Raw genomic sequence first — 23,193 nt, 5'->3', positions numbered from 1 at the left:
GTCCAATAAACAAAACATCGTCCAAGTAGTGACAAACTGCCGCATGCCCAGATTTCCGTATCACACACCATTCCAAAAACTTGCTAAAAGTCTCAAAAAGGGAACACGAAATGGAACAACCCATGGGCAACACACGATATACATAGAATGCCTCTTCAAAATACATTCCCAATAACTCAAAATCCATGAGGTGGATAGGCAACAAACGAAACGCCGCCTGAACATCATATTTTGCAAGTTGCGCCCCCACTCCAGCCAAGCGAACCAGACGCAAAGCATCATCAACTGAGGCATATGACACCGCCGTGTCATCCGCCGAGATGAAGTCATTTACCGACTGACCCTCCGGCCAGGACAGATGGTGAATGAGCCGAAACTCGCCCTGGGTTTTCTTGGAATAACCCCCAAAGGTGAGACCATCAAATTAGGCAGGGGACAGTGAGAAAAAGGACGCGCTATTCTGCCCAGTTCCAATTCCTTATCCAATTTAGCTCGGACCACACGAGGTAATTCCTTTGCTGATTTTAAGTTTTCAGCCCAACGCTGTACTCGAGGACCTTGGTACCCAATCCGAAAACCTATCCTAAAACCCCAGAACAACTTAACCGCTGCTGCCTTATCCGTGTAGACCTCCAGATATTTCAGCATAGCTCGAAGCCTAACTGAGGTAGGAGCCTTTTGGTACAAGAGGTGGAAGGGTCCCTCGTCCTCTCTGCCCCCTCCCGTGGTCCCACTGGTGTTGATTGGGAAAACACTGGAATATGACGTGTCTACCGCCGCACTGAGCACACTCATGCTTGAATTTGCAATATTGTCACACACATTAGCCCCGATTGAAGCCCCAACACGCTCCCGTGGCAGGCAACTGTCCTCTTCCCAAACCTCCCGCCCCCAGTAGAGCGGGACGCTGAAGAAAGGGCCGATATGTTATGGGGAGGCCACTGGCCGTATGGATCGTGGTTGATGACTGATGCCCTGACAACCATTGGAGCCACAACTCCTGGTCCACCTCCCCCCATGGTTTGCCGTTAAACAGACTCACTCTGGCCCTAAATTCTTCGTCGTAATTCAACCAGGCGTAGCCTCCCGCCTGCAAATGTGCCCTCCTGATGATGTCTATGTACTTGAACAATGCCACCGCCCTTTCTGGATACCGCTCACAATATACACTTGCATAGATTATGAAAGCAGCCGTCCAGTTTTCTATTGTTTCAGGCACTTTTGGGCGGCGGGACAACTCCAGCTCTTCCTCCTTCGATCCCTCTCTAGCCTACAGATCCCTATGTAAGAGCCGGAAAATATCCACATAGTCATGACTCCAAATTCTTTGTCTCGTCCTTTGCGACAAGTGGGTGCCCAAGGGCATGGCCACAACCATATAAGGTAGTTTTGTACGACCACACCCTTGACTCTCACTCTGCAAAGAACTACCTAAAGACGAATCAGGGCTTGCCCCCCACCCCCTTCCATCTGACCCTCAGACCCCAAAATTGACTGCTGTGCACCCTGTGGCACCGTGCCCAAATCTCTTTGAACCTTTGCAATCCCCTCAGTACCACCCTCCCCAGGCCCCACACGTGGGCCGCTCGCCAAAGGCCGTGTCCATGCAGCCCACCAGTCTTCCTTACCTGATGGCAGCTGTGTAGCCCTTTGCTGAAATTCTTTAAGACCATCACGTTGATGATGTCCGCCACGCCGTCCCCGAGCTGCAGAGAAAACCGCTCCAGTTCTCTGAAACACACTAGAAGACGTGAGATGACCCCCCCCTCACCTCAAACTCCTGACCGCCCAAACCAGGAGCCGCCCTCAACACCCACTCCCTTGGATTCTCCACATTTTCTTTGTCAAAATCAACATATTCACCACCGTAAACATCATGAAATTCATTATCCGCAAAACTTGTGCTCGGCATGGAGCCATTTCCACTGTCACCATCATATCTTACCCAATTGGACACAGGCCTCTGTTGTGAGCGCCCGGCCGATGACCCAAAATCCGCACCAGATTCGCTTTGGGTATATTGTGATGCACCCAAAGCTGCATTTTGCTTCGCTATAATAGGAATAGAACTCTGAGCCACAGATCTGCAACCAGGGTCCGCTACCAAGTTCCCGCCGCTCCAGCGAGGAACGCTCTCAACTTACCTTTAACCTGATCCTTATTTGTTCCAGCTAATACCTTCTTGGGCAAAGCAGCGTGTTTCACCCATACCCACTGCCCCTGTTGCGGACCCATATCCGAGTCAAACTCCACCTGTGGAAGACGCGGCGGTGGCCTGGGTTCTGGAAAGACCGCCACCACCTCACAGTCCATGTTATTAGCCCCAGTTGCGCCACAACCACCCATTCACGAAGAACTTGCCTCACCAACAGTGCCCCCACAAGCCCCTTCTTCTGCCTGAAAGTCATATACCGCCGTGTTGACATCATCATCCTCCTGACTGTAGACCAGCCCAAAATTCACCCTCGGGGGGGGCCTCTCGGTTGAGGCAGTAGGACCTCCTGATGCTCTGCTCGCTCCTGAACCTGCATGCTGTGGATAGGGAAAGCTGCCTCACCGCAACCAGCAAGCCCAACCCCAGCAACATCCTCTTGCCCCTCCTCCTCTTCATCACTGTCAGTGGGGTAATCAACTAATGCAGTCACGGGGCCTCCAGACCAAACCTCAGGCGCTATGTCAATCCTGGCATCATCCTGCCCTATAACATAATGTACTGTAGGCAACCTTCCTGACAATGCTGCCTCTTGGTGTATAATCCTTATTCCTGGTGACTGTGTAGGCACTCTGGCTCCTGAAGTACAAACATCCAAAGGCGCCCCTTCAATTATATTGACTTGCTGCTGACCGTTCTCCTCACTAGTGCTGCATTTCCCACTCCTTTTTCCAGCTTTTTTCTTTGCCTGAGGTGCCAGCAGAACCTGTCCTCCCCATCTCATACCTGGGTCGGATGCGGAGCGCATTACTGCCTTCTTGCCTCGAGCACCCCTTCCCACAGAGCGCGCTCGGCGAGTCTTTAAAAAGAAATGAAATGAAAGCAAATTTATAACGCGCGTACTCAGCCCAATGGGCATCAAGGCGCCTAACAAAAGATGTTTACATTAACAGAGAGCTAACTACTAGTAGGCTTTCCTGAAACACCATGTTTTGAGGGCCTTTTTGAAGAGGGGCAGTGAGGATAGGGACTTAAGCTCCAAAGGGAGTGCATTCCAAAGACGAGGGGCAACTTTAGAGAAAGCTCTTCCTCCCCATCTAGTCTTCTTAGTCCGAGGGATCACCAAGAGATTCAGTTGTGATGAATGTAAACATCTGCTGGGGACATAACCAGAGAGAAGTGATCCCAACCCATCAGATGTTCCAGCTCTCAGAGCCCTATGCACTAGACAAATGATTTTAAAAGAAATACGGTGCTCTATCGTAAGCCAATGAAGGCTCTTTCTGGCTAGTGTCGCAGAGGAAGAGTAGGGAATGTCTAGTACAAATCTTGCTGCCGCATTCTGTACTGTTTGGAGGCGTTGAATCAGTCCCTTATTGATCTCTGCATACAGTGCGTTGCAATAGTCCAATCTTGAACCGACCAACACAACCACTGTCTGTTTCCTAGCTTGCGGGGAAAGATAATGCACTGTTCGTCGGAGAATTTTGACAACTCCCCAACAGGTGGCCACCGTTCTATTGACCTGAAGGGTCATTGCCAGCGAGGTATCAAAAATGACCCCACGGTTTCTAGCTGAATGAGAGGGGACCGGGCAGGTTCCCAAGGATGGAGGCCACCATTCATTTGACAACACATCCTGGTCCCTTCCAAAGATCAGCACCTCGGTCTTATCGCCATTCAGCCTCAAGGAATTGAGTATCATCCAGTCAGAGACTGATTGCATACAACTCCTGAAGCTGAACGCGGAGGCGCTAACCGATTGGGTCAGCGACACCATTATCTCAGTGTCGTCTGCGTACGACACCACCTCCATTCCCTGCGCTTTTACTAATCTCGCTAGAGGGGCCACATAAATGTTGAATAAGGTCGGGCTTAAAGCCGACCCCTGTGGTACCCCACATTGCAGAGATTTAGCAGGGGAGAGGTATTCTCCCAGTTTGACCCTCTGTTCTCTAAGGTCTAAAAAGGAGGACAGAAGGCTCAAAGCTGGCCCCTCCACTCCTATCTCCCTCAAACGAGATGTTAAGATCGAGGGAGATAGGGTGTCGAATGCTGCGGTCAGATCGAGTAAACCAGCAGCGTTGTCTGTCCCTGGTCCACTTTCATTCTGATGTTATTTGTCACCATGGTGAGCGCAGACTCCGTGCTATGGAATTTCCTGAACCCATGCTGGGTCTGATCTAAAAACCCATAGGAGTACAGGAAGGCAGACAAGTGCGAGTTCAGGTGGGCCTCAAGCATTTTGGCGGGGGCAAGAAGTAGGGAGATGGGTCTGAAATTCTTTAAGATTGCGGGGTCAAGGGAGGGCTTTTTAAGTAGCGGCTTGACGATCGCTTTTTTCCAGACTGAAGGAAAACCCCCCTGCGACAGGGCACTATTCATTACCTCCAATAAAGGGGGGAGTAATGTGTCCCTACACTCCTTCATCACTTTGAGAGGACAGGGGTCCAAAGGAGAGGAAGATTTGGTCCTATTCAACAGTGAGTTAAGGTTATCAAGGGTGATCGGTGGGAAGTTAGAGAGGGTCTTGGCAGGATCTTTAGACCAGGCTTCAAAGTTTGTGAGAGCCTGGATAATGTGGTTCCCAAGTGATTTTTTCTGCATTTCCAGATTAACGGAGATCTCATCGATTTTAGCAAAGAAAAAGGTTGAGATCTTGTCACAGAGCTCCTGCGATCCTATCACTGGATCGGGAACTTGTAGTGAGCAGAGGGAGTCCACTACCTTAAACAGCTCCTTCGATGAGGTGAGGGAAGTTGTGAGGTCAGAGAAGAATTCTTGCTTTGTCTTGATGACCGTGGCCTTATATTCACCTGACAGTCGTTTATGAGTCTCTCTGTCCATAGTGTCCCATGTTTTCCTCCATTTTCTCTCCTGCCTCCTGCAACCCTGTCTCATCAGCCTAAGTGGCTCAGTGAACCAGGGGGCGGAGGGCCTGCGCCTCGCTGAATATCGGCGTATAGCTGGAGCTAGAATATCTATTGCTCCAACGATGGAATTGGCAAGTTTTTGTGCTGCCTTCTCTGGGTCTGACGGCAGGGAGACAGAACTAATGAGAGGGGCTAGGGAATCATTAGTGATGTTTTTATAGTTCCTTTTACCCTCTCCCTGAGCCTGTCCCTTCTTGGATGGGTCTGAGTGAGAAAGGGTCAGTTCTATAGGTACTGCCAGGTGGTCTGTCCAGACGAGAGGTTCAGGCGTACCCGTCTTAACCCTGGGGTCGTTGGAAAAAACCCCATCCAGCGTGTGGCCTGCCCGGTGAGTTGGACCTTTTACCAGTTGAAAAAAGCCACAAGCTTCTAGGGGATCAACCAAGGAAGAGATGTCTTTAGAGGTGAGGTCATCTAGGTGAAAGTTTAAGTCCCCTAAAATAGTAAAGTGGGGCTTGCCAACATATGGTTCCAGGATTCTGAACCGGTCACTGCTAAAATTTGATCTAGGGCCTGGGGGCCTATACATAAGAAGGCCTACCAAGGATGCTGATGAGATGAGGAAATAAAGAAATGCAGTACCTGGAAGGGGTCGGATGGTTCAGACAGAGCATTAATACGACAGGTAAGGTGCGACTGGTAGAGAATCGCCAATCCTCCACCCCTTCGCTTATCTCTGTCAAATCTGTGCAATGCATAGCCCTCCGGGATTGCCATTAGAAGGTCGTGTCCTGAGGTTTCAGTGGCCCAGGTTTCCGTAATAAAAACCCATACAGGCCTTCTAGACATCACAAAGTCATGGAAGGCTACGTTGTTTTTAATTATGGCCCGACTGCCACCAGCGCTCTCACTGCCTCTCTGGCATCGCTTCTGCCGACATCGCCTCTCAGCGCCTCCCGAAGGTTAAAACGCCGGTACAGCGTTAAACTGTCAAAAACGCTGACCGGAATTCCTCACAGCTGACAAAAAACACGACGCCACCACTCCTTCACTCCTGTCGAGTGACGTCGCCCTCCCGCTCCCGCCCACGAAACAGCCCCTCCTCATTCCTCCAACAGCCAATCACGCCGTGCGGGATATCCTATCGCGCGAAATATCCCAGGGGGACACCGACTCGTGCCAAGTCCCCCCGGGATCCATTACCCGAAATCATGCATTGCTCCTTCCAACTCTTCTGTCCTTTCACACTTGGCTGTCCGGCTCTTCCCTTTGATTTTGCTGAGAGGAAAGCACAAATCAGCCAAATAAAACGTAGAAAAGCATAAAAAAAGTTCCACAGACCGGGCTTCCCTATCAGCAGCAGCAAGGGAAGAACCCGGAGGAGCCATGAGCAAATCGGCTGCTCCTGAAGAGGCTGAGGGAGTGCCCTGGGAGAATAGAGCAGTTTATTTTCCTGACATGTAAGACCATTCCTGTTCCTTGACCCCCACCACACTTCAGGCAGCACAAAATTCTTCCTTTGCGGGTCTGTAATGTTCCATAAAGTCAGCAAAAGGAGCATCCTGATTGGCTAGCCAAGCCCCCTTCTTCTAGCTAGGGGGTAATAATAAAAGTGTCTCTTGAGTATATAATTACAATGACTCCAGGATCTTAGAAAACGTCCTCGTCACAAACCAGACGGGACAAAATGACACGTGTTCACTTCAACAACCACAATGTGTGCTAAACAAAGGTACTTTATTAAATTAAAATAAACCCTAGATGTTATTTTCACTATATACTCTAAAGTTCGTCATTTCTAGCAAGAGATTTTAGAATAACACGTTTAGTATAATTTGAAAAGCAATATATTATTAATTTTGCAAATGTTAAGTGTCAATGCCATTTGCGCCACAAAAATGTATACATTTCCAGCAATACCTTTTAGGTATATTTACAACAGGATTCTTCAACGAGTAGATTCCTGTGTGCAGTCCAGCCAACTAAATTAGAGGCTTTTCCTTGGTTGAATTAAGCATACCAAAATTGAAAAACGTGTATTCAAGATCAAAATGTTTATTTTCAGAACTTTTAAGCTAATGTTTGGAGAAAAATGTTTGAATGTCCAAATTATATTTAAAGCTTTTTGAGTGATAAATTATGTGATGTGGGGAGACTTATTACTCTTACTATAACGTTGACGCCAGGGGCTTTGATACTAGGGCTGTTGTGCATTACCCATGTATTTTTCATTCCATATAGATCAAGCCTTTTTTGCATTATTACTGGCAACTCTGCCTGATGCACAAAGGTGATCACCGCTGACCTGTGTAGGCTGGCAGCTTATGTAGTCTTGTCTGATGTGGTCACTATAGAAGACTAATACAATTAGCAGCGCAGCATAATTTTTAGTAAACATTAGTAGCTCTTATTACAGAAAATGTTGGAGACCCTGATTTAGAATTTGTATATGGAAACAGTAAAATAAATGTTCAACTAGAAATATTAAAACGTGTCCAAAATTAAATAATAAAAACAAATTTACCAGTGTTTTTAATGCAAATCCTGCAAACAGCCTGCCTTAGTGAGTACTTTGAAATATTTAGCACTTCTTGGGTCACATTGGGTACTCTACTGATATTAGACGATAGTATTCGAGCCTGACAATATTTAATTTTCTTATCTGGATCATAGGTTTTGCCTCAAAGCCTCTATTTGCACCTAGGGATCCGAAGAACAAAAGGTAGCAGAGAATAACAGAGGTGGTTGGCAGGCACGGTCTTTCAGTGGTTGATTCTACCATTTGGACCTACACTCTCCAGTAGTTCAAATGATCATTGAGGAGATTAAAAAAGAGGGAAGAGAGACAATGTAGATCTACAATTTTCCACCAAGGTATTAGACCATGCCCTGCACTTGGTTTGATTGGACAGTGACCAAAGAAATGGGGAAAAAAGGAAAGGCCAAGGATTGGACCAAGCTAAAGATTATTTATCCACGCTCAAAATCAGGTGGATGGGAAGATTTTTGCTGGACATGAAACTGGTCAAGCGTCAGGTCAAATTGCTACACATTATGGTGGAGAGATTGCTACAAACTCTTTGTTAGTTCCTGGTTTTGATTGGCGCTACAACTGTATTTTTGACTGCCCTTTCCATTCAAGTCTCCATGGCATTCTTCATCTATACTCCAGGGTGAACCATTGCAGGGCTTTTGGTAATCTCTGGTGCCTCCGATGTTTTTTCTCTTTTGGGTATTGCACATATGTCACTAAGCAAAGCTGTTGTCTAACACTTTCTGCTTTGATTAGCTGCTTCTGTTTATTTCAGGATTTGAGCATTTATATACTGTAAACAAAGTCAGAGGCCTCGCCTTTCTTCTTGCAATCCGGTGCTCTTTGCGTTTGGCCCTGTTTTAGTCTCCACTTTTTAATAGCACACATTTATTTAACCAGCATTTTTTGTTTATTACAAAATCCTGTTGAAATTCTATATTGGAAGTCTACTCTGGAGGTTTCTTTGCCGTCCATCCTCTTTTGATAGGACTACACTCTTAGATTGACAATGAAACATTATTTTGAATTTACATTGATTTTAGATGGTGTAACTTTGTGTTGATCTTTCATGTGCCAGTCACCTTATTTCATAACGACTGATGCAGAAGAGTAGGCTTGTGAAACAAGGAATATCAGTGAGGAATCTAAGCAATTCCATCCTTTTCCCACTGACCCTGAAATCTGTAATCCATCGAAGTGTGTCATGAGCGTTTGTACTTGACCATCGGTCTCACAATGATCTAAGAAATGTTAGTTTTCTAATCTTATTGTAGCAAAATGAATCCCTCCTCATTGGACACCCACTTAATTCCAAAGCACGTAAATCCTACCTGTACGTACTTACCTTCTGGGAATTTCGAGTAAAGATGTTGCACATTATGAGTACTTTTAGTCACTTGGAATAATGTTCTGCCAACTTCATGTAGTACTAGGATACTTCTCCATGCATATCAAAAGTCAGAAAATACCAAATCCAACCATCTCTCAGGAAGATTTACATGCACTTAGGGCACTCAAATGCCTTCTGTATTTTGTTATTGGCCACACAGTACCTTGCTGTCCTCACCACACTCATTTCAAGTCCTACTATCAGAGATCGCACTTAAGTAATTACTATGTCTTTGTCTTCCTTAGATGTCATTTGTTTCCCTTCGTTTGATTTATTAAAAGTTTTTGCCAAAGTGCCGTAGAGAGAACAGTAATGAGTAAAACATTGCATAATGAATAACATAATAAGGATGCACAAAAGTTTAAGGTAATGCTTCATGAAGGAGATGGGATTTCAGAGTAGCTGAAGGATGTATAAGGAGGACGACCAACATACAGAGGCAGGGAGGGCTTTACACAGGTTAGGGGCAAGTGCCAAGAAGAACGAACGATGTATACCGTCAAGGGGCACACTGAGAAGGAAGACAAACCAGTGTAAACTGGGAGGCAAAAAAACGCATAAAGTAGGAGTGTATAGTTGAACTAGTGACGTAAGCATGTAGGGATTGATACATTTGAAGACAATGCACAAGAAGAAGAATTGGAGTGATAATGGAAAGGCATCAAGTGACGAGAGAAAGTGGAAAAGAGCCTCGCAGCAAGAGAAATTATGAAGAGAAGAGGAAGACAGAATTAAATACCAGTTTTTGAGGAACAAGTGAATTGAAAGAATGCTGATTAGATTACTGGAACCATAGTTAAGACTGGATAAGATAACAGTGAGTCTAAGAGTTTTAGTAGCCTGAAATGTTGGAGGTTAGTGATTGTTGTGAAGGGTTTTGAGTTGAAAGCTTCAAGAACGAGAATAGTGGAAATGTGCAAGGAGAAGGATTTACTCCATGGGAGGAAAGGAAAGATATGAGGGAGAAAAAGAGGACGAGAAGAATAATGAAAAGCTAAGGCGTAGAAAAGAATTCGTTTTTTGGTGCCGAGTTTTAGTGTATGCAAGGACATCCAGGTGTTTTTTGCCGAAATAATAGAGGAAACTGTACCATAAAGAATGGTGATGAAAAGGAGATGAAGTTTTGGAAGTTATCTGCGTAAAAGTGTGAGAAAGACTAGAAGAAGCATTGATCCCTGACAGGGGTGGGAAGTATATAGATGGAAAGAGGAGGGAGCCCAGCACCGACCCCTGGCATAATCCATAAAGAAGAGGACAAATGGCGTAGAGAAATTAGGCCAAGATTCAGAGGAAGGCAGGCACTGACTTAGCGGAATCAAGAAAGAGCCACGAGAGTCCAAACTAGGATAGAGTGGAGAGTAGAAGGCATTGGCCAACTGTACTGAAGTCAGCAAATAGATCTCACAGAACGAGAGTGCAGCCAGGATAATTTAGAGTGACTAGGGTAGTGATGGTGATTAGAAATAGCAAGAAAAGCAGAGTCCCTCGAGTGAGAAGGGGGAAGGTGTGACTGATGAGGAGGAAACATGGAGTTAGAATCAAGGAAAACAGAGAATTAATGGTGCTCAGTGTGTTCAAGATTCTTTAGAAAAAAAATGGAGTATCAGGAGTAGGATGGAAATGTAAAGTTTTATTAGAGTAAAAGACAAGGAACCAGATTCAAAGGAACTATTAAAAAGAACAGAGAAATAAACAGAGTAAAGTTCAATAATGAGAGCTTGGGATGGGATTAGAGTGGGCCACAATAGGATTATTCTGCCCAAGAAAAAAGTGGAGCTCTCAGTCGGAAATACAGGAGAACAAAGGAAAGTAGATATTTGTTTTTGCAATTCAGATGATAATGGCAACAGAGGTAAAGCCAAAGTGAAATCGATTTTCAAGGTGAAACATTCCGATGCAGAAATAGAAGAGGGATATTTGGCTAAGGGGTAGCAAGAAGGTAATTGATAGCAGACCGATGCATGGGCCGAGGTGAGGAAAAAATTTTGAATCATTCTGGTTTGCTTGGAGAAAAAGGACCAGAATCCTAGGCAGGATAAAAAAAACAATAGACCGTGTTTTCGACGGGTGTGCATGTTTTTAACTACCACTTCCATAGGGATAGCCATTTACAGCAAGGAGAAGAAGCAAACCATAGTGGATAGATTGAGTGATAGTGGAGACCATGGGAGTCATACAGACTGTGAGGCAGAAGAGAAAATCTGTACAGTTTTAACTAGTTGACTAATTGGACCAAGTATCAGATTGAGGCAGGCAAAATGAGCTGGTTTGGGCCATAGTAGTCATATTCATCGAGCGAAAATCATATTGAAAGTATGTGTTCAGATAGTTGGGGATGGTAGAAGCAGAAGAAGTTAAAGAGATTGAAAAAGTGCTTAGAGGGATGTAGCGGAATAGATGATTCAGACGAAGGATGGGGCTTAGCAGCAAATTAGATTGATATTGGAGGTACAGGGTTAAAATGGAGGGAAGAATAGAAAGAAAAGAAGTACTTGTGTGGGTGAAGGTAATTGAAGATGAAGTTCCCTAGAACATATAGAGGAGAAGATGCTGAGGGAAGAGAGAAAAGCAGATCATTGAGTGAGGTTGCGAAGTATGAAGAGAGTGGGACTCTAGATAATGATATAGAGAAAAGACTAATATAGGAGTTAAAGCAAAATCCAAGTATGGGAAAAACAGAGAGAAATAAATAAACCAGAGGAAATGCAAAAAGGATGAAAAATATAGCTGGTCACCTGCCAATAAATAAGGGGTGTGGGACATAGGAGAAGGAACAATATAAAGAAGGGAGAGTAGCAAGGGTGGCAATTTTGAAAGTGAAAATCCATAATTATGTAATACAAAGACATTAGGGGGTTCATGAAAAGAGTAAATGTGATCTGACCTGACATTCGACCCTCTATTAAGGATCTTGCAAGTAAAACTCCAGCCAACGATTACTTATGGGAGCGAAGCGCTGAAGGGAAAAGATGCAACAACTCTCGATAATATAATATCTAAAGCATACCGAGCAATTTTCCAACTTCCGAAAATGGTCTCCCCGGCCCAAATACGATTGGAATTTGGGCTCCAAAAACAGTCCCTTGAACGCATGGGAGCATTTGTGAAATGTTGGCACAAAATTAAAGGTGATGAAAAGGGAACCCTGAACGACCAACTTTGGATGGAGATTTCCCATGCAGGAGAATCACCAGCACGCGTTTACCTTGAGGAATCTATTAAACATCTAGGTTTAAGAGAACTGTTGGACGTTCAGGCAAACCATCTAACATTAAAAAAAACGGTGACAAAGGCAACTTGTTTACTATCTGCAATTGAGGACAAGAAAATATTAGCAAAACTATCACACGGCAGGATGGTCCTACACACATATAACAAATTAAAACCCCAGTTTTACATGAAAATTAGATTAAAAATTAACATCAAGGAAAAATTCCTAAAACTCCGACTGGGGTCGGCCCCTTTAAACAATTTCTTCCACCTTGGGAGAGAAAGGAAGGAGCCCAGCAGTGTCGTTTATGCGGCAGCGGTGTCGAGGACGCAATTCATGTTATATGCATCTGCAACACGTTAAAAGATATAAGGGGTTACCCTGTTAAAGCCAGTACTCAAACAGTACGAAGCCAGAACATGTAGACAAGCGCTAATGTTGTGCTTCAACCCCGATCTGGTCAGCTAAACTGCCGGCTAATTAAATTCCTCGATATAACCGCAAAAAGAGTAAAATATGGGAAAGAGCCGCAAAAAGACTAATCTTCACATGAACTGACTGGAACGTAACAAGAATAGCAATACTCAAAATAACAGTAATGAGCAAGGCTAATGTACAGAACGTTTTTAATAATTTGTGTTATTTTAATACGATGTAAAACCATTTATTATATAATAAGTTTAACACAAGAAATGTTTATCTTTTGTATGCAACGGTTTAAATTAATCATGCATAATAAAATAAACTTCTAAACTTCTAAATAAGACCCAAGACATGCTTCTAAACACTGCATCTTTAGACCAAAGTCCACAAAACTGAAAAAAGCAGTAGGAAGAAGAAACAATGTTTTAGTGACATCCCTAAACAACAAAACTCAAGCAAAGTAATGTTAGCTAAGTCTTTCTTGATGCTACCTTGTATAAAAAAGTTACATTGTATTGGCCTCTTCAGGAAGAAATAAAAATATCTCTTTCACTCATCTTTTCCTTTCTTTGAATGGCACTTAGTTTGTGGTTGCAAAGGTGTTTTTTCAGTGTTTATATGTTTACACCAGTGATAGCTATTTTCCTTTTGCTAGGGTTTTATCAGTTATTATAGGTTTAAACCTAAAACCAGATAGCCTAAGTGTAACCAATCGCCATAATTTCTTTCTTTTTTAAATCACACATCTAGATAACTGCCTCTGCCCATGTAAAGTTTTAGTACGTTTTAGAAATGGGGTTTCTGGTTGGCTAGGGCGTACGCCTAAGTCAGGCAGGAACCACCACTCTAATCAGGGCTGGGGAGTTACACACTGAAGATAACCCCTGCTCACCCCCTTGGTAGCTTGGCAGAGTAGTCCGGCTTATCCCAGAGGCAACGTGTAAAGCCTTTGCGCAACACTCACACAGCAGCGACACACTAGGCACACCACAAAAGAAACTCCACACAAGGTTATATAAAAATAGCCTTTGTATTATCCATAAAAACACATTAGAACACAATCACATTTATTATACTGTGCCACCAGGCACTTGTCATGACTTCACATGGATTACATAAATCACAAGGCCAATCAGGCCAATGTTATAAACATCACAATTAGCCTGACCAGTAACTACTGGTAGGATTACGCTGAGCGTAACACCTTATGCGAAACTTGATTAGCAGTGTACCGTAGTAACACTTGCAGCATGTACCTATTAGGAAATACCATTACTGATATTGTACATACCACCATCACCTCCCGGTGCATATAATGTACACTCTTGAGGAAGGCCTGTGATCCTGACCATGCAAGACTTATAATATTACAGGAATCAACAACTCACTTTGTATCACAAATCACTTTCTATCAGATGAGGCCATGGCACATAAGTTCCCCAGTTACATTTGTGCACCCATTACCATCTTGTACCTTGAAATAGACCCGCCCAGGGCCTCAGCGCTTTTCTGTAGAGGCAGTACGGTGACAGCCATTGGCATGAGCAGGATCGGGGCCTCTGTCGAGGATTGCCACCCGACCTAACTGTGTGGGTTTGTCAAATGTCCCCACAGGTAAGGGAGCAGCATCTGCACGTGATCGCGTGGTGCAGCTGGAGACTCACAAACACGATGTACACCTCCCCTGGTCCCATGCGTTCAATTTCAACAATGCCTGCACCCTTGGAAGGCAGATGCCCATGATCACACAGAGGGGCAGCTGCTGCAGGGTAACCTGGCAGCAACCGGGCGGAGACCTCTCCTAGGCCCCCCCCTTTGCCTCCTCTTCTTAAGCAAACTCACCCGTGGCCCGGGATTATCGAAGTCCTTGGATTCCCATCTCTCCTGCGGGGTCGAGCAGCCCGATCTCTGTGGCTTCCGGCCTTAGCTCCGTTGGACTTCTTGCGGCATTGGGCCCTGCCCACAACCAGGCTTGGTCACACCTGGCCTCTGTTTGCTGTACTCTCCCTCTCAAAGTTGCTCTTTACCAGGGGCGGTTTCTCGGGGCCCGGGAGGCTCCGGTGCCCACACCACACCTCCGGCTGCTCATAGCGGATGGGAACCTGTGAGGCTCGGCTTCCTTGTGCTGTCTGACCCACAACCAGGTTCAGCCTCTGCCTGGTTTCCGGCAGCTCCGCATCTCGGCTGAAGACCCCGGAGCGACGTCTCCGGTGTGTCTGCAGTCTTCGGTCGAGTCCTGGCAGTACAGAGCCACTTCAGCAAAGCCTCCCTGCTGAAATTGAACTGGTGCACACCACACAGTGCTGGATAGGCAGCCAACACCACACTGTACTGCAGCTATGGCAACAGCACTTTCAACACATGCTGGTCAGGGAGCTGAGTCCACAGTTGCTCCCCCCAGGTTCTTAGAGTGAAGCACTCACCACACGCTTATTGTAAAAATAAAATGCTTGCCCAGTGCTAAGTCCCAAAGGTCACACAGGGCATAGCTGGGCACAGACAGGCCAGCACACAGGGTCACTCAGCAGAGTGGAAGTCCTTATAGCTACATAAGAGGCAGCAGGTGTGTCCCAAATAGCGGTTCCTCCTGGCACACTGCAGTGCTCGCAGTGTCTTCTTCTTTTAGTTCAAGCAGTTTCAGTTCAACATACATGGGGGTCAAAGCCCCAAGAGTTATAGCACAAAAAGTCTTTGTTCTGCCCTGGCACAGGGCCCTGAGCCCAGTTTAAAGCATTTCTGGGGGCACTCTAAAAATATAATTACAGTGCACAACACTCCCCATTCAAAGTGTAAGCCCTGGCTCCAGGCACACCACACGGGGGCGGAGCCATCACTGTGGAAGGCAGGCACTTCCCTATTCAGGTGTAGGTGCTACTCCTCCCACCACTCCAAATGCAGACCAGGCCTAATCAGCCTTGGGCTGAGACACTCAGGCATGGCAGGACACCCCTCAACCCCCCAGGGACTGGCTGAAGGTAATGCACATCCCCTCTCCCCCTGTCAGTCAGAACCAGACAGTCAATGCACAGCAGGCAGGCACAAAGGCACATATCACACAGAAATGCCTACTTCTAACAGTGACATTCCTAAAATAGTAATAATAAATCTGCTAACACCAATAAGCAGTCTTTATCACCACTATTACAAACATACCAAACTTGATCATGCTACACCTCTCATGTCAGGAATTACCATTGAAGCACATATCAGGGAATACACAATGCATGTCTGAGAGGGCTGCCTCACAGCAGTGAGATACCAACTAGGCTGTTTGTCACTACCAGGGCATGTCCCTCGCCCGCTGGCTAGCGAACAGGGGGAGAGAGGACACAGCTATGGGGGATCCCCCATACACGCTGGAGCGAATCCTTATGCTATTTCACCCACTGGCAGCCCCGGCGCGTCCCACTCCGCTGCTGCTGGCGGTGGCACACAAATGCTTCCGTAGGGCACTGCAACTTACGCGGGCTGTACGTCCCTATGCACCAGAAGGTACCCTTGGAGGGCTCGCCGGGAGGCGGGGGGGCCTTACGCGCCATATGCTAGAAAGATGGCATGACGCAGGCCTCCAGACGCTAGGCGATTTATACAGAGACGGGACACTGACACCATACGGGACACTGGTTGCGGACAAGGGTCTTTCTCCAGGGGGGTTCCTGCTACACCGCTCCCTTTTGGCGCACATGATGACGGGGTGGGGGGATGTCACGACAGAGCCTGAACAGCACCTCACTATGCAATACCTCCACGTCATGGGTAGGGGGAAGACATCTGGTCAGATGGTTTGCTGCATCCTTGAGAGCGTACACGGAAATAAATCTGGACACACTGCGGGGTAAATGGGAGCAGGATTTTGGGCGAGCACTCGCAGATAAAGAATGGGAGAAAATCCTCAAAAGTCCAGTGCTCATTCCCAGGAACATGCGCTTCCGCCAAATTCAGGTCTATATAGTTCATAGGGCCTACCTCACTCCAGCTTTAATTAACAGATACTTCCACAGAGCGGATGCGTCCTGTCCAAGGTGTGGCGAAGTGGACGCCGATCTACTCCTTCTTCTGTGGAGATGTACAGGGCTGGGTACTTACTGGGGGGACATCGTGGGCTCCTTACGTAATGTACTGGATGCACCATTCCCTGTAATTGGCCTGAATTTCTCTTGCATCTTTTTAAGAGGCCCCCGAAAGATAAGGTATCGTCCCGATTTTTGGACCTGGGGATGGTAGTGGCAACGCGCCTCCTCACCAAGAGGTGGAAGGCGTGGGACCTACCTAGCGTGCAGGCTTGGACCCTGTCCCTTCAAGCATGGGCTCGGGCGGAATGGACTGCTATACGGCGGGAGGAAACAGTGGGGCTTCGCATGGAGCCCATGGCAGAGCGCTGGGTACACATGCTTAGTGCCCTGCAATCGGCAGGAAATATTGCGAGTGGGGGAGCGGCAGAAGATTAGCCGGGGACATTGGCAGTTGGGGAGGCACACAGCGGACACTACGCCTGACGTCTAGACCGGTGCAACACATGGTGCTGCAGCGCAGGGGAATGGTGGCAGTTGGAGGCATGTGCGGGTGGGGGGAGGGGGGTTTTCGGGGGGGAGGGGGGCTGACGACGGACTGGGACAGGATGGGGGACAACAACTACTGTATATTTATGACCATGTCGCAGTTTGTTTGTTTTGATTTAGTAAAGATAGGAGTTTTATTGTTCTAGTATACAAATCATTTCTGTACACAGGGCTGGGTCACGCAGGCCCTTCCAGATTAAGGACACACCCTAGCACATACGCTAGCTCCGGAAATACTTATACACCACGCTGCAGTGCATAGGGGACACAATATGCTCTATACAGCAGAACGTTGGCCATAACCTCAGTGATGTACTGTATGGAAATTCACATGTATTGTAATGTCTATAAAATGCAAATGCCAATAAACAGATTTGACCAGGACATGTCCCACAGTTAAGGCACATGTCCTACCTTTTACATACACCGCACCCTGTCCATAGGGCCAGCTAGGGCCTACCTTAGGGGTGACTGATATGTAGTAAAAGGGGAGTTACAGACGTGGCAACCACTTTATGTGCCATGTCACAGCTGCAGTAAACTGCACGCGCAGGCCCTGCTGTGGCAGTGGCCTGAGAAAGGTTTGAAAGGCTACTTTGGTGGGTGGCGCAAGCAGCGCTGCCAGCCCACCAGTAGCATTTAATTTACTGGTCCTGGGTATATGGGATACCACTGTACAAGGGACTGATGGGTAACTTAAATATGTCAAACAGGTGTAGACCAATCTTACCAAGTTTACCATAGAAAGCACATGCACTTTACCACTGATTGGCAGTGATAAAATGCCCAGAGTCCTAAAACCACCAACAACAGGTCATAAACAAATCCAGGAGGAAGGCAAAAAGTTCTGTGGTGACCTTGCAAAAAGGGTTGAATCTTTTAAAGCAAATTCTCTATCATCTATCTATCACACTAACATTTGTATGAAGACTAGATATTAGTGCGTACTTGCTACCCCGCTGTTTAGTCTGTATGCTGCACACTTTGAGCAAGCATTGGTAAATGCATGCATTTTTCGCCCTTACCCCGCTCCCACTCTTCATGCCTGCCACTAATCCGGGAAATATTTATGTTCCAGTTTTATGGTACTATTTTCTTGGACAGGACACAAATTGGGCTCCAAAGATCATTAAATGCATTATCCCTATTTTGCCATGAGGACAAGTTGACTATTAACAACATTTAGACCAGTGTTGTGATCATTGGTTGTAAATTCGTCAAAAGGAGAAATGTTTTTTCTATGACTTTGAAGTAGAAAAAGCTTTAGAATATATATGTACTTCGGGGTTTAGCATGAGCAAAAAGGAGGCCATTATAGGTATTTGTCCTCTTTAAAAATAAAAGCAGCATCATTAAATCATGTCTTTGCTGACCAATAAAGAACATCAGAGGGCCCTCTGTGGCACTGATACTTGAGGTAATTACAGCCAAGCAAATGCCCGCTTTAATTTATGGCATTGAAGCATTCCCCAGATAATTTGACAAATGGCTTGATCTTGCCCAGTGTTTGAGCTTTAAACAGTTTTTTGGACTGCCAAGAACTAGTTCCCTCATGTCTCTTCTTAGACTGGAATTTGGACTATATTAAGAGAGGACACTAATTGCTTGCTTTATTAACTTTTGGTATAATATCCATTCCACTGCCCTAAAGTCATAATTGTGGGTGGAGTCTCAATTGATTTCTACGTGGGAGAACGCCTGAAGAAGTTATTTGGTAATTGGCTGAATATAAATGCTGCTACTGGCCTTGGGAAGTCAAAGCTGATGTACTCCATAATATGCGGAATCAGTCTGTAGCTTAATCTTTTAGACAGGATTGTTGATACTTTTACGAAAATTTGATTGCCTCACTGTGGGATCCTACGATGGATTGACAAAGCAAAAATATTTACACCCTAAAGTATACAAAAAAGTGATGAATGAAATGCTTGTATTAATCTCAGCCACTGATAATTAGTTGGGCCACATCCCAGTCCATCTTTATTTTCCACACTATACCACCTCAGTTTGGACCCAGCCATATGCAGACAGTCTTGACCCTGCTCAAATGAGAACAGTCCAGCCCAAACTGCCAGGCCAGGTCCTTCCGAATCGGAACACAAGCAACCCTGGACCGGGTTTGCCCTACTTGGGACGCATCAGCCAGTTATAGATTGGTGCCAGTGACAGTGTGCACAGGACCCATGTCTGGGCTTCAACACTCTCCAATGAGCTTGACATTTGGTATTCAGTTTTGTAACATAGAATAGGCCCATATTAGCAAAGAAGATGTGTAAAGTTGGAGGAGACTATTTCTTAAGACACTCCTATATTTGCTTCCATCGCTTAATAACTTGTGGATGTGCAGACTTTCAAAATTGTGTTTCAGTTTTGTGTTTTAATTCCATTTTTTCAGAGTAAAACATATTTTGAGCTTAAAGTGTAAAGTTAGTGCATAGAGACGTGAAATAAACTCTTCTCCCTCCCTTAACTTCAATAGTATATGAAGTACTCACACAGCAAGATGTGAAACGTTTATGTGTAATGTTGTTCTGTGGTAAAAAGTGCATTTTACTTTTTTAAAACGATAGTATTATAGGTCAATAATCCGTGTAATTCAACATCACACAACTTGAACTGTGTCTTTTTACTATACCGAATTTAACACATTCATGTTTTATCTAAAAGAAGATACGTCTTACATTCCTCCCTTGCTAGTAAACTTGTTCAGTAATATGGATTTCACCTTTGTGTGCGTACTTTTTGTGACACCAGGAGGGATTCCGATGAACACCAAGAGGACAGATAAAAGACATATTGTGTTTTATAAGGCCTAGGTATCCACCTGGGGGCGAGGTAGCAGAAGAGAAAATTAAAACTGAAAGGCTAAAACTCCCCTCTTTATGGAGTTATGGTAAAGTTGGGGTGGATTTGAAGTGGAAGGGTGGTTTGTTATAGTCCCCAGTTGTACATATTTTATCCTCTGGCACCGTTAGTTGAATAAAATATAGCCCAAGGGCTGTCCGTAACCTATCAGTTTCTTAAGACTTAATTATAAAGGTTACACTTTCAAAGGACAAAAGCATTACTCATTTATCTGCTCATGTCTTCCAGGTTTATCTTGCAGATTATGGACTTTCTTATAGATATTGCCCCGAAGGGACCCACAAACCGTATAAGGATAATCCGAAGAAGGGCCATAATGGGACCATAGAATTTACCAGCTTAGATGCCCACAGGGGAGCAGGTATTTTTTTAATCTAATTTCAAAGTTGTAATTATGGAATGCATAATCAGGCGTAGTTAACTGGCGCACACTAGCGTTTTAACAGCATCAAGTTTGGTTGCGTCTCTGTGGTATTGAATTGAATGCTGTTATGTTGACCCCCGTGACCCTCTTGCGCATTTTTCGTAACGATGGGAAGTGACAATCGTGGGGACCGCCATTATATTCCAACCTTACAAGTAAAAGAAAGGACGCCCAGGAAAAAAAATTGCACGCTTACGTTTTCAGAATTACATTTTGTTTTAATGGACTTATTTGTTTGTGGAATTTTTTCTAGTGCTGCTCCTCGCCTTTCGTTTAATTCAAAGCGCTTTGTCGAAATGGTCAAAACTGTGTTAGTAATAAATAAGGCATTAAGTAAAACATCACTATTTAAATGCTATTTTTTTTCCGAAAGTTCATTTTCATGTTCTCTTCTTTCACGTGTTTTGTTAAATACACTTTGTGTAGATTGCTGCCTTTGACCCGCTGTCATGTCATCGTGTTTGCACCGATCCGCTCCTACAAAAAAGTTAATAGTTCCAGTGTTTTCAATTGTTAACTTTGTGAGACATTCTACTTTAGCCGTTCATATATCTTACTTACTTAAACTCACTTTGATGGTATTGGAAACACATTTGCAGGCAAATTACATACATAGCCCTTTTATTGGATATCGATCGCAGGGCCTTGCATTCTTAGGCAGACTTAATTCAACAATTCCCTAATTAGTTAAAGTCATAACCTATGTCTTGTTTTCATTTACCATTAATTAAAGCTTGGCTGTTTATTACACTGCAGTCTGAATCCAATAGCAGACCCACAGAGCCATGGACGAAGAAGGAAGGTCAATATTGAGGAAAGATGGCGCGGAGTCCTACGGATGGCCGCATGGTTCACAATCGATGTGGTCATTGCAAAACAACGCTTTTCCTTGCTCTGTCAGCTCGAAAAAAAATCTATTATATTGTTATGCCACTAGAAAAGAAATGCAATTATTGAAAAATATGACCTGCCTTTCAAAACAATATTCTTTACATTTACCCTTTCTTATTGTGAACATCACAAATGAAAGCTGCACATCAGAGAATTCTCTACACAGCAATAGCTACCACACGGTCGCCATAAACTGACGCTTCCATGCAAGCTGTTGGTGAAACAAATGACTTTTTCCCATTTCACTCTCTCCTAAAAAAAGATAATTGGCCGTGTAAAGCAAGTCCTTGATTTCACCTCAGTAGTTTGGTGTTGGCCATTAGGGTATGAAATCAGCCTGCCGTCTGCAGAACATTTTTGTGGCAGCACGTGGTGTTAGCTTGTGATATCATTTGATTTCCCACTGTTTTTGCAATGGTAAACCACAAACCTAACCAAACAAAATGTGGTATTTGAATGGTTGCACATGTGGTGCATCTGTTTATAGCTGCTTGTTGTCCAAGGACAGCCTTGCCCTCGCTCTTTGAGTTAAAAGTAGCTGACTTCCAGGTCACAAGTTTGAATCATGTAAAGGCCAACTCAGCCTCCCATCTTTAACAGATTGGTAAATTGTGTGTCTTTATATTGGGTAATAAGCAACATCAGTCATTTACAGCCTGTATTGACCATGGGGAAAACAATTACGCTGGGATCCCATAAATTGGGTGCAGTAGAAGGGAACAGGGTCCGAATCATGGAGGGGTGCAGTGTTCAACAGTCCGCTTATGTGTTATGTTTGGAAAACACCACCCACAAAGAAATTAGCAACAAGAAAAATGTGGTTGTAAATTTGTTTATTTAACTTAATTGCTCGCAAAAAAGACAGATACTAGACAGGGTTAAGCGGTGCTTTAACTGGGCTGAAAGAGGTTTGGGTCTCAAAGGGACTGCAGCTTAAGGCGAGTAACTGATAATCATTTAAGAGGTATGGCAGTGGTGTAACATAGGCCCCTGCTGACCCCGCGATGCGGGGGAGCCAGAGCTCCAAGTGACCCGACACATCACAGTACCCTGGCCTGAGAGTTCCTGACTCAGTCCAGAGGGGGGGGGGCTATATATTTTACAGGGGGGGGGCTTAAGTTTCGGTACGCTAGTGAGGTATGGTCACTGTCAATAAGGTAATTGCCTTATGTTTGCAGTCTCAAATCCTGCTAGTTCTCCTCCTTTCCATGGTGCCACTGCCCACTCATCATCTCCTACTGGTCCTCCTCTACCTCCTTCTCTTCCTCCTCGCCATGTTTCTTATCTTCTTCCCGGGCCTGTCCTACTCTTAGTCCTACTCCTGGTCCTCATTCTTCTGTTCCTCCTACTCTCCTCTTGGTTTTTCTCCTCATGTTCCTCCTGGTTCTAATTGTTTTCTGGTCCCTGGCACTGTCCTTGTCCTTTTTGTCCTAATCCAGGAAATCCAAACTCTTCTCATACTTCCGGTCCTCCTGTAGGCTGCGGTCTTGTTCTCCCGTTTCTTCTGGTCCTCTCAGTGATTTTGGTTGTTTGGCCCTGGTCTTTTGCTTCCCCTTCACTGGTACTACTACTAGTGGTTCAGGTCCTCATCCTCCTGGTCTGTCCCCTGGTGCTGCTCCTCCTTCTGGGTCTTCCTACATGTCCTCCTCTTCATGGTTCTGTTCCTACTCCTTAGCCTCTTTACCCTCTTCCAGTTTTTAATGGGCCCTCTTGTTGCTGGTCCTTTTTCTCCTGCTCCTCCAGTCTCTGGTCAAGGTCCATCTCGATTTTTCCTCCAAGTACAATCCTTTTCTTGGTTCTTCTGGTACTCCTTTAGTTTGCCTACAATAAGGGTCAGCAGAGAGGGAGGGCATGGAGGACAGACCTCTTAGG

The 23,193-nt window shown here is 45.2% G+C and overlaps 1 protein-coding gene across 1 annotated transcript in view; it reads left to right on the top strand.

Annotated features, from left to right (window-relative positions):
- The window catches only part of VRK2 (VRK serine/threonine kinase 2), a 424,890-nt gene that overhangs the window by 199,492 nt on the left and 202,205 nt on the right, over positions 1-23,193 (top strand). The window contains 1 exon segment of the mRNA XM_078649306.1: positions 20,235-20,367. Coding sequence (XP_078505432.1) covers positions 20,235-20,367 — 133 coding nt within the window.

Source organism: Lissotriton helveticus, chromosome 6 (genome assembly GCF_964261635.1).
Source record: "Lissotriton helveticus chromosome 6, aLisHel1.1, whole genome shotgun sequence".
In the NCBI taxonomy this organism is placed as follows: Eukaryota; Metazoa; Chordata; class Amphibia; order Caudata; family Salamandridae; genus Lissotriton; species Lissotriton helveticus.
Note: the sequence above shows the minus strand (reverse complement) of the source record. Positions and strands in the feature narration are given on the sequence as shown.